We start from the raw sequence: 17,030 nt of genomic DNA, 5'->3' as shown, positions 1-17,030 counted from the left end.
AAGCAAGCTGGTTCGGCCAGTGCTTCAAGTATCTTCAAATTAAATTATGTGGGTTGTTATACAAATAATAATTCAATAGCAAATAGTCAAGTTTAACTTGGACTCTAATTATCTTTGACATAGTCATCTTGTTTAAATTTTGTCAAGAAAGGCATTTAAAGACTTCAAAGGGACGGTGTCTTACAATCAAATGACGAATCATTTGATAAATGCATGGATTTGACATTATCATTAGCAAGAAACGCATTGGAAATCTTCATTATGAAGAGATCTTGCAATCAAATGATGAATCATTTGATAAATTGCGTGTTTTTTGGGATTGGCGTTAGCAAGAAACACATTGGAAATCTTCATAATGAAGGGATCTTGAAATCAAATGATGAATCATTTGATAAATGTGTTGTCATTAGCAAGAAATGCATACTTCAAATTGAAGGGATCTTAAAATCAAATGATGAATCATTTGACAAGAGATCGTTAAATCAAATGATGAATCATTTGACAAATGCATGCCTTGTGTTTTCGGCAAGATGACAAGAATACCTTTTCCGCATAAAACCGGAGAGGGCTAAGGAATTACTTGGACTAATACATTCGGTGTATGTAGCCCATTTAGACTTGTGTCAAGGAAATGTACTAGCTACTTCATTTTTTTTAATGATTTCAGTCATTATGGTTATGTTTAATTGCTTAAACATAAACATGAAGTCTTTGAAATATTCATTGAATTTAAAAGTGAAGTAGAGAATCAACTCAATAAAACCATTAAGATTCTTCGTTCGAATCGAGATGAAGATAACTTAAGCCAAAAGTTTAAGGATCATCTAAAAGCTTGTGGATTTATCCAAGAGCTTACTCCTATATAAGGGTATATGTGAAAGGAGAAATCAAACCTTGTTGAGCATGGTAAGATAAATGATGAACCTTAAGACTCTCTCATTTCATTTTGGGATTATGCTCTAGAGATTGCTGCATGCATTCTCAATATGGTTCCAACCAAGAAAGTTGACAAGACACTATGAATGTGGTGTCAAGTGCATCTTTGTAGGATACTCAAAGGAAACGATGGGTTACTACTTCTACTTTCCTACCGGAAACATTGTCAAAGACTTTTTGATTTGCTGAGTTCCTTGAAAGGAGACTCATATCTCAAGAGGACAGTGGGAGGATTGTTGAGCTTGATGAGCATCAAGAAGATGTGTCAACTTCTAAAGATACTAGAAATCTTCAACTTGGGGGGGAAAATGTTCAAAGAGATGAATCTCAAGATGAACTTCAAGTTGAAGATGAAGCGATTCCACTTCGTAGGTCCTCAAGGACCATACGTGCTCGTGATAGATTAAATCTTATGATTGAGTCTGAACAACACGTAGTAGGAGATTTGAATGAACCTCCTAATTTCAATGCTGCATTATCAGATCCGGAATCTGAAAAATGGCTTGAAGCTGCAAACGTGAAAATGAAATCCATGAAAGACAATCAAGTCTGGAGCTTGGTTGATCTTCCACCAAATGGTAGAACCGTTGGGTGTAAGTGGATCTTCAAGAAGAAAACCGACATGGATGGAAATATACACACCTATAAAGCTCGTCTTGTGGCGAAAGGTTATACTCAACTCTTTAGAGTTGATTATGAGGAAACCTTTTCTCCAGTTGCGGACATTAGAGCTATTAGGATCATCTTAGCCATAGCAACGTACTATGACTTTGAGATATGGCAAATGGATGTCAAACCCGCTTTCTTGAATGGTTTTCTAGACGAGGAAGTCTATATGGACCAACCTGAAGGTTTTGTCGATCCAAAACATCCCAACAAAGTATGCAAGCTTCAAAGGTCCATTTATGGACTAAAGCAAGCATCAAGGAGTTGGAATAAAAGGTTTGATGAAGAGATCAAAAGTTTGATTTTGTTCAGAATCCTGATGAGCCATGTGTATATCGCAAAGCTAGTGGGAGTAATGTTACTTTCCTTGTCTTGTATGTCGATGACATATTGATAATAGGAAATCACATTCCAATGTTGAAAGACGTTAAATCTTATCTTGGAAAGTGTTTCGCTATGAAAGACTTGGGTGGAGCAGCATTCATACTTGGAATCAAAATCTATAGAGATAGAAGTAAACGGTTGATCGGATTAAGTCAAAGTGCGTATATATATAAGATCTTGAAGAGATTCAAGATGGAAAATTCTAAGCGCGGGAATTTTGCCTATGCATGAAGGACTTAATTTATCTAGCAAGAATGGTGCTTCTACACCTGAAAAGGTGGAGCGTGTGCAAAGAGTTCCTTATGCTTCGGTTGTGGGATTTATCATGTATGCGGAAAGATGCACTAGACCTGAAGTTGTGTTCGCTCAAAATATTGTTAGCCGATATCAGCAAAATCCCAGAGTGGATCAGTGAACTGCTGTGAAAAGTATTCTTAAGTACATGCGGGCTACTAAAGAATTATTCTTGGTGTATGGTTGAAATCCTGATCAAAATTCAAATGGTAATAGAATTTGTGATGTTGGATTTCATGACTGATGAAGATGAATCAAGAATATCAGTCGGGATACGTCTTCATTTTAAATGAAGACACGATGGAATGCTATGAGCTAATAGCAAACCACAGTTGCTATGTATGTGACAGAATCTGAGTATATTGCCGTCTCAGAGAAGACGACATGAAGGTTGTTTGGATTAGAAAGTTTATTTTTGGATTGATAATCCTCAAATAACACACCTATGGAACTGTACTGTGATAATTCAGGAGCAATTATCATTGCCAATGAACCTCGGGTTCAGAAAGGTGCCAGACATTACCTAAGAAGATATCACTACGCTCGTGAGCAAAACGAATTGCGTGAAATCAAATTACTCAAAGTTCACACATATTATAACTTAGCGGATCCTTTTACAAAGGTATTGTCAAAGGAAAGGTCAATAAGTATGTCGTGGGCATAGTTTATTGCTAGTTATATCATGTAAATCTGTTGTTGGTATTTGGATAATGAGATGTTAAACAATTATTATTTTCAATAAATGAATTTTTATACGCGGTATAAGTGGTTTCATTTTTATAATAATTGTGTCCTATATTTGCATGTTTAAATCCATGAATATTAGTTGAATATTCTAAATGTCTATTGTCGATTAATTATATGGGAATATAATTAAAGTAAGACAATTGTGAGAGATTGGTGAAAATATTTAAGGGAATATTTTGAAGATGGTGGATCGTACCAAACTCACATGATATTCAAAAGGTGAATATTGGACTTACCCCACAGAACGAATTATCATTTTATGGATCGGCGTCATTAAATGAAATTCGTGAAATGGTTACTTTATTTATCCTTTGACTTGAGATACAAGTGAGTTATGCATGTGTGGATTGCATTTCTTGATATAGTTCCTAACTGTCCTGAACAAGGCAGTAATAAAGGGCTATTTTCAGAAATGTTAAGAAACGACATGGCCAGACACTTGTAGTCAATACAGGATTTGTTCATTCAATTTGCAACTGAAGTATGATACTATTTGGCGCCCTCATTAATTAATTGAAGATGTTTGTGTGGCCACACCCAAATGAACTCAAGAAGTTGTCTTGACTAATTTGGTAATCTTAATTAATTGTAGAAATGAGAAACATAATCGTTAAATTATGAAATGACATTGATCCATATTCATAATTAACAAGGGTATCTGAATAAAGGGATATTAAAGACTAAATCATTTCAAATTGGCAAAATTTAAGAAACTACTCTTAAATATTTCCGGGAGCATTGGCTTGTTGCAAGATGCTAACCAATGTTATTACTTTCATAAAATAACATGCTCAAGTGGGAGCTGTTGGAATATGATCATGTTAATTATAAAACGTATGTCCAAAAATAATTTAAGCCTACGGGGTCACACAAAATGACACGGTAACTCTATATTATTAATTAGTATATTAAAGTAATATATTAATTAATTAGATCACGAAATGATTAATTTAAATATATTAAAGGGTTAATTATATTTAATTAATTAAATGGAGGATTAAAATGTGAAATATGGAAATTAGAGTTGGGCTTTAAATCCATATGGGGGGCCGGTTTTGATAAGGCTTTGTAAGCCTTAATCTAGCTTGTTCACCAAGTAAATTAAACCCTATAAATAGAGGGCTTAATTCAAAGGTTTTCTCATTCATTCACATAAGAAAATTCCTCCTCTTTCTCTTCTTTCTTGGCTACGGCCGAATCATCACATCTCAAAGGGTTTTGGGTTTTGTGAATTTTGGTTCTTTTATGCCTACCAATTCACATATGACTTTTATATATAATTAGTGCTTTGCATTAATTATTATATGGTTTGTTTGTTTAACAACAAACAATTTCGGTACATATGGGTTTCGAATGAAAGAAGTTTCAACAACGGGTTTGTTGTTCGTGATCGGGATACTAGCATACGGTATAGGGGTGTCTAGTGTGCAATCGTAGAGGGGTTTTGCTTTAAACTCTAAACTAATAATAATCTTATTATTAATAATATTATTGGAAGCTTTGCGCAAAGGTACACGTTTCAATTTTCTCTTTGTTAATTAATTTGATTGCATATATATTTTTTTTCCGCTGTGTACTCGTGAATGGTTATATGTTTATGTGCTTATATTCTAACAGTTACAAATGACAGTGGTCGCTAATGTCGTCGCCAAAACCTTTGGGGATGACATTTTTGTTGTGGTCAAAGGCAAAGTTTTTTGTAGTGCCATCTTCTACGCAATTTAAGATTTGATATATATACGAATGCCTTTGAATAGAACTTAACTTATTAATTGATATATCCGTTTGTACTATACTCTAATCATACGTATAAAGAAAATGTCTCTATCGTCTTCGGGAAGGACTATACGGCAGGGTCTACATTTCACTCATTCTTATCCTATCGTTGACGAAATTAGAAAAAATGATCGTACACATTACCAAAAGTATATATATATTTTCCATTAATTCTCTCTTTTTATACGTACTCTTGATGTTTCATGTTGTTGATCACCGTTGATCATCTTGGTATGACAATGATATATCATTATGTATTGTTATCTTTATTTTTGATTATTGTATGTGCACGTATATCATTAGCGATATAATTTGTACATGAGACAATAATTTAGCTAGGCACATTGTATTATAGTATTTAGCTTGTACCTTTTTGACCTCTAGTGCTTTGCTACCTAGTCTTGTTCGTATTCAATATATTTATATAACTTTATCGTTAAAATAAAAATTAACAAATAATTTAGGCACAATATTAATCATTTTTCACTTGAATAATAAGAGAGTAGTATCATAACAAATAGTACAATAGCAAATTAACATCTTTTGACACATAAATACATTAACATTATAATCACAACATATAAAAAGAAATTGTGTGTAGCGAGAAACATTTTGTCTTATAAACATATGAAAACATTCAAGTGCCATAAGAGAATTGGAGCTTGAAGACTTGTGAAAGGGGACAAAAGGAATGCACGTATACTAGCTTGAATATAGATGTCGTGAATATTTAAAAACTGGACACTTATTAGATTACTAATTAAAACTTTGTTTGAGAAGTGATCAGTGTGAAAGCATAAAAAAGGAGTGGGCATTAAAACATGGGTAAAACACATCTAGACAAGACCAAATGACGAATCAAATTGTCATCTATTCTTGTCTTATTAAAACTTAAAAGTTTGTTCGATCACCTTTTTACTTTTCTTTTTAATTATTATTTAATTGTTCTCTTGATTTATAAGAGAGTAAGTGCTTCAATTCATCCGTGAATCAACAATATAATCTATGTTTTTGTGTTTTTTTTTTTATATATATATATTACTTATCGATAAATCATGTTTTGATAATGAAATTAAGATGGTCCGTGCAAAGTTTATATCTTTAGAAGGACAAGTATATAGTAGTTTGTACTGATCCATAAATATTTTATAATTTGTTTATTTGTAAGTCACAACTTTTAGGTAGCGGTCACCTCACGTACAGCTATGTCGTCGACGCTTTATATATATATATGTATCAAATGCAAAATGAAGAGAAATTATGTGGAGATTAAACTTGATGATGAAACACTGAAGCATACAATATTATTATTTTAATCTTAGCCAAGCAGTAACTATATTTAACTAACATAATTATATAGTCATCTCTATCTCTATATGCATATTCTTTAAAATAAAATGGTAGAAATTAATTAATTGAATGAGAGATGAGGTGCTTTCTAGAGAAAGTTATTATATAGAATGGCCAACAGAAGGCTCACCATGTAGTCCTTTCACTCTGCATTTTTAATCATCTCTCTTCCCAAAGAATTTAATGAAGAACACCACCCTTTTCCCTTTCTAGCTTTGGACTAGCTTCTAAGTATATATTGTTGTTAATAGAAAATACTCGTATAAAGCTTAGGCAGTCTTATCCAAATGTTTTTTAAATGTAAATTAAGGAAAATTATCCATCCTCAACATTAGCCTAAAAATCTTCCTAAAATTATATGAATAATGCAACGTGATTTTTTATTTTTATGGTTTTATTAAATTATCTTTTAATTTTATACGTTATCTTTTTAATTATTATAATAATTATGTTATAATTTATTTCCTATTTTAGTGGTGTTAAGATTAATATAAATAGGGTGCTAGGTATTTTGTAAAAGCAGTTTTGAGTTTTATGATATATGAAATTTCATATTTTCCTCCCTATACACAAATGTGTGTTAGTGTGTGAAATAACCTGATTATCGGTATTCTTTTTAAATCAACGATAGTTATAATTGTTCTTAATATTCTTTGAATCAACGGGTTCAATTGTTTATCCAAGTTTCTCCCTACATAAATAAATATAACATGTGGATTTCACTAATTCTCTTTCTTAATCTAACCCATTGATTTTTCACTATCTTATTAATTAGGAAGATTTTTAGGCTAATAACTTAAAAGGATTGATCATTTCTCGTAAATTAATATTAATCATATGTAGATACAAAGTTCTAATGTGGATTGCAGAATATGATTGATAACATTTTGGTATTGCTTAATTAAAAAGGAGTAGCATTTTGTTTTAGAAAGAGATTTATATCTATATCGTCTCTCAAACATATATGTTCATTAATTGAAATTCAAGAGTCGTTTCGATGTCAAAATTGGAGCACGGGGAGTCAGGGAACCCGATTGACATAAACCCAACTATTTGGGGGTCCAAAGTGAGGGGAATTAGTTGAAATTGATAGCTTAACCAAAGACATTAGAACATGTTATTTGCTAGCATACTTCCATGTGGTCTCTTGCTTTTCCAACTAGAAAACCATATCTTTTTTTGATCATGAGCTTTTCTTTTATCCTCTCCAACAAATATATATGTCTATATTCTTAGATATCATTTTTTCACAGTTTGAAAACCATAATAAAATTTTTTTTATCTAGTTATTCATATTTATGAACGCAATCCTTAATTTTTAATTTAAACAGAAATCCTAATAAAAATGATTAATAAACAAAGATAAAATATTTTGTAAAATGTAATTCTTATTATATTCCTTATTTGTCATCTTCAAATTTATTTTTAAAAGTTTTTCTTTTTTTATTTTATCTACTTATGATATCATAAACACTTTTTTTTAAAAAATTTATTGTACTTTTATTTTTGTTATTTTATGATATTGTTTTTAAACCTTTTTATTTAATTTTATTTTAAAAACTCTAATAATTTATGTGGTCTTTTAAGTTCAATCATCTAATTAAATAACTTTGTCATAATAGATTTTTAAATTATCTGTATAATATGCGGGTTAATAAGTTAATTTTAAGGTATACTATTTTGAGGCTATGAGTACCGTTGGATTGTTGCAACTTCAGTGACGAAGATACGTTTTTATAAATTTTTTGTTAATATGCCCGGGTTGAACCCGGGTTTATTAACTGTATGCCCGGGTTGAACCCGAGTTTATTAAATGTATTTTGTAAAATGTAATTCTTATTATATTGATATGGAATTACAACGTCGTAGCTAGCTTACTAATTAACATGAAATTACATTGACAAATTAATAACTAGCTAGACATACTAATCACATTTATCTAGTCAAACTCATGTTAGCGATCGATCTCTTGGATATCATCTTCCAATTTTGTTCTTTAATCATTGTGTTCGCTAAAGAGTTATCATTGTTGCATGATAAACTTAAACAACGTGTGATATAATACATAACATAACTCTAAATATTTTGGGACTTTTTAAAAAAGAATTTCTCTCGTCAACCCCTGTATATATATATGCACAAAATTGTACGGATATAATGACCGACCAATTTCCTGCACAGGATCCCAATGTGATATTATCCAAACAATAGTAAATTAACAAAAGGAGGGTACGAGTAAGAGGTTGTGGGGGGACAACACGAAATTCCCTTTTTAAGCATGAGTCATATGGTGTTCCTCCGCATTTTCATGAATCTTTGTCAAGAGGCATATATGTGTTGTATTACGATTATATGAAAAACGGAACAGATTAGAAAAATACACTACTTTAATTTTACTCTCTATCTTTTTAAAAAAAAAAAAAATTATATTAAGGAAGGTCAACTTTTGCTAAGATAAAAAAAATATTACGGAGTATATGTAAGTTATATGAATAAAAAAAAACTAACAAGCAAATGAAGAGACGGGAAAATTAGAGTTTAAGATAAAAAGAAAGAAAAAAAGATTAAAAGCCACATAACATCCGTTATATATTTCAAAAAATCAGCCTAATGATTTTTATAACAATTTTATTATGACATTTAGCAAAAAAATGAAAAATAAACTATAAGAAAGAAATAATCAATTACATTTCTCATAAAATTAAAATATTAAGAATTTTATTAGGCTAATTTTTTTAAAGAGATATATGTATTCTTTTTATTAAACTTACTTTTATACTCGTAATTTTATACTAATATTTTGAATCAACAATGCATCATTTCTCATAGATATCTTAGTAATTTGAACCTAATCAGTGAGACAAGGTAATGTCAGTGTAAGTATATATATTGTTTGTCTATTTGGAAGTATTTGATGAAAAAAAAGGAGTTCCAAAATTCCCTTTTGGGGGGAATTTTGACAATGTGAAGGGGACAAAAAAACCTTTGCTAGCTGTAAAGATCTCTAACCTCTCTGCTTTCAACTAGTTTTATTTAAAAATTTTTAACCCCATTCATCTTCCTGACTTTTGCATGAATGTGCTTATTGACAATGTAGGAAGGAATACATCATAGCCAACATAGATGGCAATATCAGTAAACTGGTTATAAATTAACATACAAATTAATCAACTTCAATTTGTTACTTTTATTAATAAGTCTAGAAAGTTTTATTTATTTTTGGTTATTAACCATGAAACTTAAGGACGCCTTTTTTTAAAAAAAATTTAAATGGATTTCCTCAAATTAAACATTTACTCTCTTATATTTTTTTCAACTAACTTTTTGATAATAAAATGTCTTTTTTCGTTCACTAATTTAAGTATCGTCACCTAATACACCTATAATACACTTAATAAAATCATATACACCAACAATCTTTTGATATGTATCTTTTGGTATATGAGTAACTATGTTAGTATTTATTTCCATCTTCTTTTTTTTTAAATAGTTTTTTTTATATTGTGCAATACAGTGTGTATAAATTATTATACCTTGTGGGATGTATATATATGGGAAAAAAGAGGTAGAAATAGGAACACCCGTAAGTCCGTAACTCCTAAGACAAGATTTTGACTTTGGACCACAAACCTGCCACTTAAAGCTACAAATCTCATAGAGTTGAAGTACCATTGTGAATACTGAATAAAACTACTGTATTAGTTTGGTAAAGTTTATTTTTTTAGTTGTCCTATGAGCCCAACTCTAACTTCAACTATATAAGCATTTTGCTGTCCATGCGTGGAGCCTTGCAGTGAAGTGACAACATACGACCTTAATACTAGTGTCTAGTGATAATGTTGAGATTATGAAAGAGTAAGTGAATGATATAGTTACATCGGTTTTGTTGTTTGATATATCACAAGTATTAAGTTAATAAACCGACAGTTAATACTATTAATAACACAATGAAGCGACAATATACGATTTTTTTAAACTCTAAATCTCAATACATCAAATGAATCTAAACTACTTCATTGCCAAGGGTTGAGCATTATTTACTCCAAGAGGCAATGTCTCTAATAAGTGGGTTAACCCAACATCGGCCAACAATATACGAACTTAATACAGGTTTGTGGTTTAATATAGCTAAACACCAACCATTATTGCTAATTTAAAGTGACATAAACATATCTGCCAGCTTATTGATTGATAAGATGATTACTCTTTAGGACCAGCTGGCTGCTGCTGTGTGATACAATGAATGTTGCCCCCTCCTAGAACAATTTCCCTTGCACCTTCAATCGTCACCACCTAAACAGGCGCACACTTTTTATTCAGATTAATACTAAAAGTTGCATAAGACCAGTCAAACATTTCTTCAGATTATATGGAGAAAACTGTAACAAGACTAAAGCTGGAAGCGAATGCTTACTTCACGATCAGGAAAGGCCTGAGATAAAACATGAACCGCTTCTGTATCCCATTTTGGGTCTCCAAATTGAGGAGCGATTATACCACCATTAACAATGTAAAAGTTTACATAGGATGCAGCAAGTCTTGTACCCGGAAGTCTTGGCTTAGCCTCACCGACCTATGGTCAAACATAACGTACAACTTATCAGCTGGTCAAACTTTCTTAAACGAATTAGCCGAAGTTCAAAACACATTGATCACATCATAGACTTGAATGTCATAAACTAACAAATCAAGTAATGAGGTGCATTAAGTGGCATAAAAAACCAATGAATCTATGCATACCTGAACAAATCCAGCAGCTTCTTCATCTGTCATATAAAGAGGCCCTGGTACATGAAGTTTAATAACTTCAAATTTTCTGCCCTGAGCATCAGTAGAATTTGTAAGAACAGTATAAGCTTCAACAGCTCGCTCATACTGGGGGTCTGATTCATCATTCGTCCAAGACAACAAAACAACACCAGGCTTAGCAAAACAGCACATATTGTCGATATGCCCATTTGTATCATCATCGCCTGTACACGAGTTTTTGCAAATTTTCATAAAAATGAAAAAAACTAAGAATTGACAAGATCAGATAAACTTTTGAAGAGGTAATAGGATATGTACCATATAGTCCACGAGGTAACCAGATTATCTTGTCAACTGCAAGATATGATTTGAGCTTGTTTTCTATTTGTTTCTTGGTTAGATGTGGATTCCTGTTTTTGTTTAGCAAACACTCTTCGGTAGTAAGGCAGGTCCCTGCGGCAGAGAAATGCAGTTATAGGATAGGTGCTAGGCAACCTTAGGCGATGATCAGATTACTTATATTAGGCTAAGTGATGTTGGTACAGAACTACAGAAGGCAACATGATCCAGAGCCTATTTAGTGAAAGACGCCTCAGAGGTTTTCTACACGCATATATCTCTACTAATCTTACTTTGGTATCTTGTTAATGGTGTTTTACTGGGCTTCTAATTAAGCCTCTTTTCTGAATATAAGTGTGGCCTGGTAAGTGGTAACCATATCATGATTTTTAAAATGAGGGGAAAAGATAACTACGATATTCACAACATTTTTGTGAACGCTTTCAGTATGTAAATGAAATCTTAAAGTATTTTTTTTCTAGGTAAAAGTGATTTATATATGTAGAAGTGATATAAGTATTTGGTGGAAAAAGGGGTCTGGCACACGCGAGGCTAGAACTTAACGCCTTGACTTTCGAACCCCTGTTGCCTCAGAGCACTATTACCTTTTAAAACCCAGATTGGTGAAATTTAACGTCGAAAACTCATGTTGTACTGATAGTATAGTTCGATACATAAAACCTACATGATTATAATAAGTGGTGAATATATAAGTGGTTACCTTCACCATCTACGTGAATGCTTCCACCCTCGAGAATTATAGACTGTGGAAAACGAGGAACCCTCTCCATTGAGATAATCTAGTAAGAAAGGCCAAAATAAGATGAAGAAACAAGGACAGTCGAATTAAAGGGGAAGAGCATAGCAAAACTGGTAAAAGTGAAACCTTGATATGTAAAACTTAGAAGCAACATTTTAGAGGATGGAAACTTATATGAAATTGTATGAATGAATTCTTTGAATGCTAACCTTACGGGCAACAAGAAGGTCATGGCTCCAGTCTATGTAACAACCATCATCAACACCTAAAATTACAAAGCCATATAGACAAAGAGATATGTAAAATTACATAAGTATGCACTTTTTGCAGCTATAGTTCAGTCAACTTATATATGTACATTCAGTAACAGCCGATAGATATTAATAAATCATTGGTTGTTGTGAAGTATCTGTTGTAACATCCCAATTAGGTTATACAAGAACTATAAACATTGATTAGTTAACAATTTTTAACATCTGCAACTTGTACAGCTATGTCAAGCGTTCACTATAGGTGTATTAAGCGCCAGCAGGTTGCTAAGTAATTGATGTCTTGAGACATGAAAAGCATAGAACAGTTTCTGATATACAGAAAAATTAAACAGTTGTTCTCTGCAAAACTTACCACCCCAACTGTTGAAATTCCAATCAATAGCAGCGACAGTGTCCTCTACCTTCCCTGAGCCTTTTTTTCGGTCACGGACAACAAACTACATAGAAACAATGAAAAAATTCAGGAAACAAGAGACGAAACACAAACTTCATGTAGATCATTGAATCAGAAAAAGGCAGAAATGAAAGAAGAACTTAACGGTTGGGCCAGTGTCACGAAACCAAGAATCGTTCATACTCATCTCAACAACCCTCACATTATGAGGCAATTGTTTGCGTGCATTTTCCCACTGCAAAAATATAACAAAATCTTTTTATGGATACAGGTAATGTTAGCATGTCCAACTCTGAACTTAAAGAATTTAAGGAAACAACAGAAATCAGACGACGTGTAAGTATGGGTTCAAAACTTCAAATCATTTTGGTGCACCAACTAATCAAAAATAGGGCAAGAGATTCGGGTCTGGGCTGCGGGTAATAGGGTTTGGTTCATAAACAGGTTTAAACGACTCAAATGTTTTGTCAGTTTCTTGTTTTCCTTCCTAACTCGTCAAACTTTTAACAACCGGGCAAAACTGAGTTTGGGTAATTCACTCTCTTCCAAAAAATAACTTATAACTATTTTATCTTCTACCTTTCGTTTCTTATGATATGCGTAATAAGCGGGTAGAAAAGACCAACTATTTTGGTTCAAGTTTTAAACCTAATTAACTAAACATGTTAGGTTTGGGTTGACATACGCGAACCCCTCAAATACACAATAATATATAAAATAATGATAGAATTGTATGTATATAAGCAAACCTGAGACGCAGTAGCGCAGACAGTAACGGGCTCGAATTTAGCAATGGCGGAAGCAACTTTAGCAAAAATACTCTGCCCATCCACTCCATTATTTCGCCAATTATCAGGACGCTCCTGCATCCAAAATCATTTTTATTTTTACAGCAACAAACGATACCTTACCAAAAGTCAATCAATTTATTGTTAGATCGTAATATTAAAAACATATATAAGTAATAAAAACACTCGTAAGAGACAGAAAGGGGAGAGACTGACGGGCCAACCGAGCCAGGTTTGAGAGTGAGGTTCCCATTCAGCAGGCATTCGGAAGCCTAGAACAGCCGGTGTTTCTTCTGTTATATCCATCTGATTCTGATCTACTCGTATTTCTTTCAGATATCACACTTCTGTGGCTGGTGGCTCGGCTGTGTCAGTGGTGGTGATCGTAGAGATGGGCCAAAAAGGCTGTCTGTCTGTCTGTCTGTCTGTCTCTTTTACTTTAGACCAATCAAATACGAGTATATATTCTCCCCCACTTTTTAACCATTAAATACCTTCTACTTTAACTACTAGTCTACTACAAATACTACTCGTAGTAGGTGATTTTAAAGTTTTATAACAAAATAATTTTAATTGTTTAAAAGGTAGATTTAAAGATATGATCCAGGGCTGTGATTATTTAAAAATTAAAAGTTTTATACAATTTAAATTATTGGTCAATATTTACTGTGATTTTAATTTAACACAACGTAAAGTGTTTTAAATCATAGTATTTTTGATAAACTTTTTTGTTTCGCGCGCTATAAAAAACACAGTTTGATTTAAAAACACATTGTTTTAGGTTCAGATTACAGCGTGTTTTGACCAGCTTTTTAAATTTCATGAAAATTTTAATTTTTAAGTAAACGTTTCTCTATGATCAATATATACCATGGTTTATGCATAATTTAGACATAATTTTTTAATATAACCATGTCAAATAAACTTGACGAATGACTTTATGATTTATTGTTACAAATAATATCGCCTTATAAACATGTAAACTAATAGTGATTTGAGAAATAATAAAGCTTCAATCAATATACAGATAAAAGTCTACAAATACATGTACCATGAGACATAGACTAACGAATAATTAAGGAGAGAAAAAGGAAAAAACTAAAAGAAATAACTTGTTTTTAATTGGTGAAAAATGTGTTTGTTAACTTTTGTTTATATATTATGTTAAGGCTATTCGGATCAACAAAAAGTTTTGGATTAACAAAATCTCTGTAGTTATTTTTAACACATTTTTTTTTCCAGTCAATTAATATATTTAACCTATGAAACATGAATCGGGTCTCTTTTTGAGATATTTAATTATATTGTCTCGTATGAAAATACATATCATTTCGTCATAAATATCATAAGTAATTGTCATATTTTACTAAATAAATTAACAAAATAATAATAATAGTATAAGTAAGTAATATTAGATCTTTATAAGTTAGAAACAAAAATATATTACATGTTTTATATATTAAAGTAAATAAGTTTTACTTTTATAAACTAATAAATAATACTCGTAAATATTATATGTTACTATTTATGTTTTATATATACGAGATAAATATCCGGTTGAATTTGATAAATAAGATACCTCTTAGGGGCAAGGGTGTAGTGCCAAAAGATTGACATATTGGCTAAATTGGCAAATTATTGACGAATCACAAGCCGCTACGTGTTGTTGCCAAAAACAAGCCAAAATTTGCCAAAGTGGTGGTGTAGTGATAAAAATCTTAGTCAATTTAACCAATTTGATAACATAGCAAAGGTAACCGGAATTCGAATCAAACTTGCCGGAAAACAAAAAAAGTGGCCGTTTTTTTTATAAAATGAAACTTGGGCTCAAAATTTGGGGGTCGGGAATTTCGGAAGTCGGAGACGTCATGGCTGCTAACCCGAAGGGTTTACCCCGCCAAGATACGCCCCGGATCATCCGAGTCCCATTTTTACGAACATTTGTATCATCATCGCCCATTTTTACCGGCAACCTAAAAACCTGTTCAACAATATCATCATCGGCTAAAAACTACCTTTTTCCGGCTACTTATTGCTTTAATGGAACAAAATTCGGCAACGCTGCCAAGAAAAAATCCGGCAACGCTACCGTAACACTACCAAGGAAAAATCCGGCAATGTAAATATATAAATATACATAAATATACGTAGCAACAGCAGCAGCAGTAAACCAAGAACCCAAGAAAGGGCTCGCCGGAAAACCACAAGCCGCCGTAGCAACAACAGCAGTCTCACCGGAAAACCCAAGAAAGGGATCGCCGGAAAACCGAAGGAACAAGTAGTAAAAATAGCCAACTACACCCTTGCAAAGCCAAACAAAGTTTTGGCTGTAAAAAGTGAATGTTTTTGGCCGGCGACGACCGGAAACCCCAAAAAGGGGTTTCGGATCTCACCGGAAAGGGTGATATATCACGTTAGGAGCATCGACAAGTTTTATTGGCACGTATTCCGGCAATAGAAGCCAAGAAAAACGTAGATCAAGCCTCAAAATCGAAACCCCCCAAATATTTTTTTAGGTTTCCGGCAAGCACAAGAACCAAAAAAAAAAAAAACGGTCACAAAGTACACACTCCCAACGTTCACAAGGATTGACCAAAACTAGCCGATATATATAGCCAATACTAACCGATTAAACTTGTCGATACAAGCCGATGGAGATGCTATAGTGTAGCCGATGTTTGCCGATGGTTTTTGCCGATAAAACTAGCCGACTACACCCTTGCTCCTTAGTAATGACGTTATGTCACTATCACCCATTCCCCTCGACATCAATGTGGTCGAGTGATAGGTCCCTGTACCAAGCAAACCCCGCACCATAAACAAGGGGCCGAACCCGAACCTTATGATTATTGAAATCCTTTGGTTTGTGTAAGGATCCACTGTTAACTCATTCATTGTTTCCCAGTATCATTCAGTGCCTATTCAGCTATTCTTCTATCAGTGGTACTCGTGACTAGCCCCAACTGTAAGAATTCTCGGGGCCTCATTTTATATCAAAAAATGTAATGTAATGTGATATCAGGTCCCCTTTCTGTATTGCACTGAAGGCACAGGCGGTCTACCAAATGAAAGTGAAGCCACATCAACACCTTTTTCAATAGGTGCACCTATCCATACTAGCTAAGATGTCAGTTACCTCAGAAGCTACACTTCTTAAACCACATACTTTATACATGGCCAAGTGCACCTATTTAACTAGTACTTCAAGTGTGTGTCCCATGGCCCTCGTCATATATCCATGGGATAGCTTCCGTTAACAAAGTTCTTAATTCCGATCAACTTGTAATTACACCAAATACACCCTGGCACCGTCAATTGTCAAATGAAGGATGTCCAAGATTAACCCAGTGTCCTTAAGCCCAGTTATGATTTTCTCCCAAGAGTGCAAGTGTTTCCTAGAATCTGAAGTTTGGAGCAAGCTCAAAAAGTTAGCTGAGCGAGTATACAACTCCATTCAAATTCTCCATCACCTCTGCTTGGTTTGCAGACATTTTTACAGCAAATTCTCTAATCACATTGTGGTATGCGTTAACCATCTTCAAGCTCATGTAGTGTGTGACTAAGAGAACTATTGG

At 33.0% G+C, this 17,030-nt stretch overlaps 1 protein-coding gene across 1 annotated transcript; it reads right to left on the bottom strand.

The window, feature by feature from the left end:
* Nucleotides 1–10,101: 10,101 nt before the first annotated feature.
* Nucleotides 10,102–13,872, bottom strand: LOC122587248 (agmatine deiminase). Its single transcript, XM_043759361.1, has 10 exons — nt 13,672–13,872; nt 13,417–13,530; nt 12,813–12,902; nt 12,626–12,710; nt 12,211–12,266; nt 11,963–12,041; nt 11,221–11,355; nt 10,894–11,126; nt 10,568–10,726; nt 10,102–10,446 (listed from the first exon to the last, which is right to left on the bottom strand). The coding sequence occupies exons 1-10, from the start codon at nt 13,759–13,761 to the stop codon at nt 10,354–10,356; spliced, it is 1,134 nt and encodes a 377-aa protein (XP_043615296.1). The 5' UTR covers nt 13,762–13,872; the 3' UTR covers nt 10,102–10,353.
* Between the last annotated feature and the right edge of the window lie 3,158 nt (nt 13,873–17,030).

Source organism: Erigeron canadensis, chromosome 2, assembly GCF_010389155.1.
Source record: "Erigeron canadensis isolate Cc75 chromosome 2, C_canadensis_v1, whole genome shotgun sequence".
Taxonomy (NCBI): Eukaryota; Viridiplantae; Streptophyta; class Magnoliopsida; order Asterales; family Asteraceae; genus Erigeron; species Erigeron canadensis.
The sequence above is the reverse complement of the archived record's forward strand: the minus strand, read 5'-3'. Positions and strand labels throughout refer to the sequence as shown.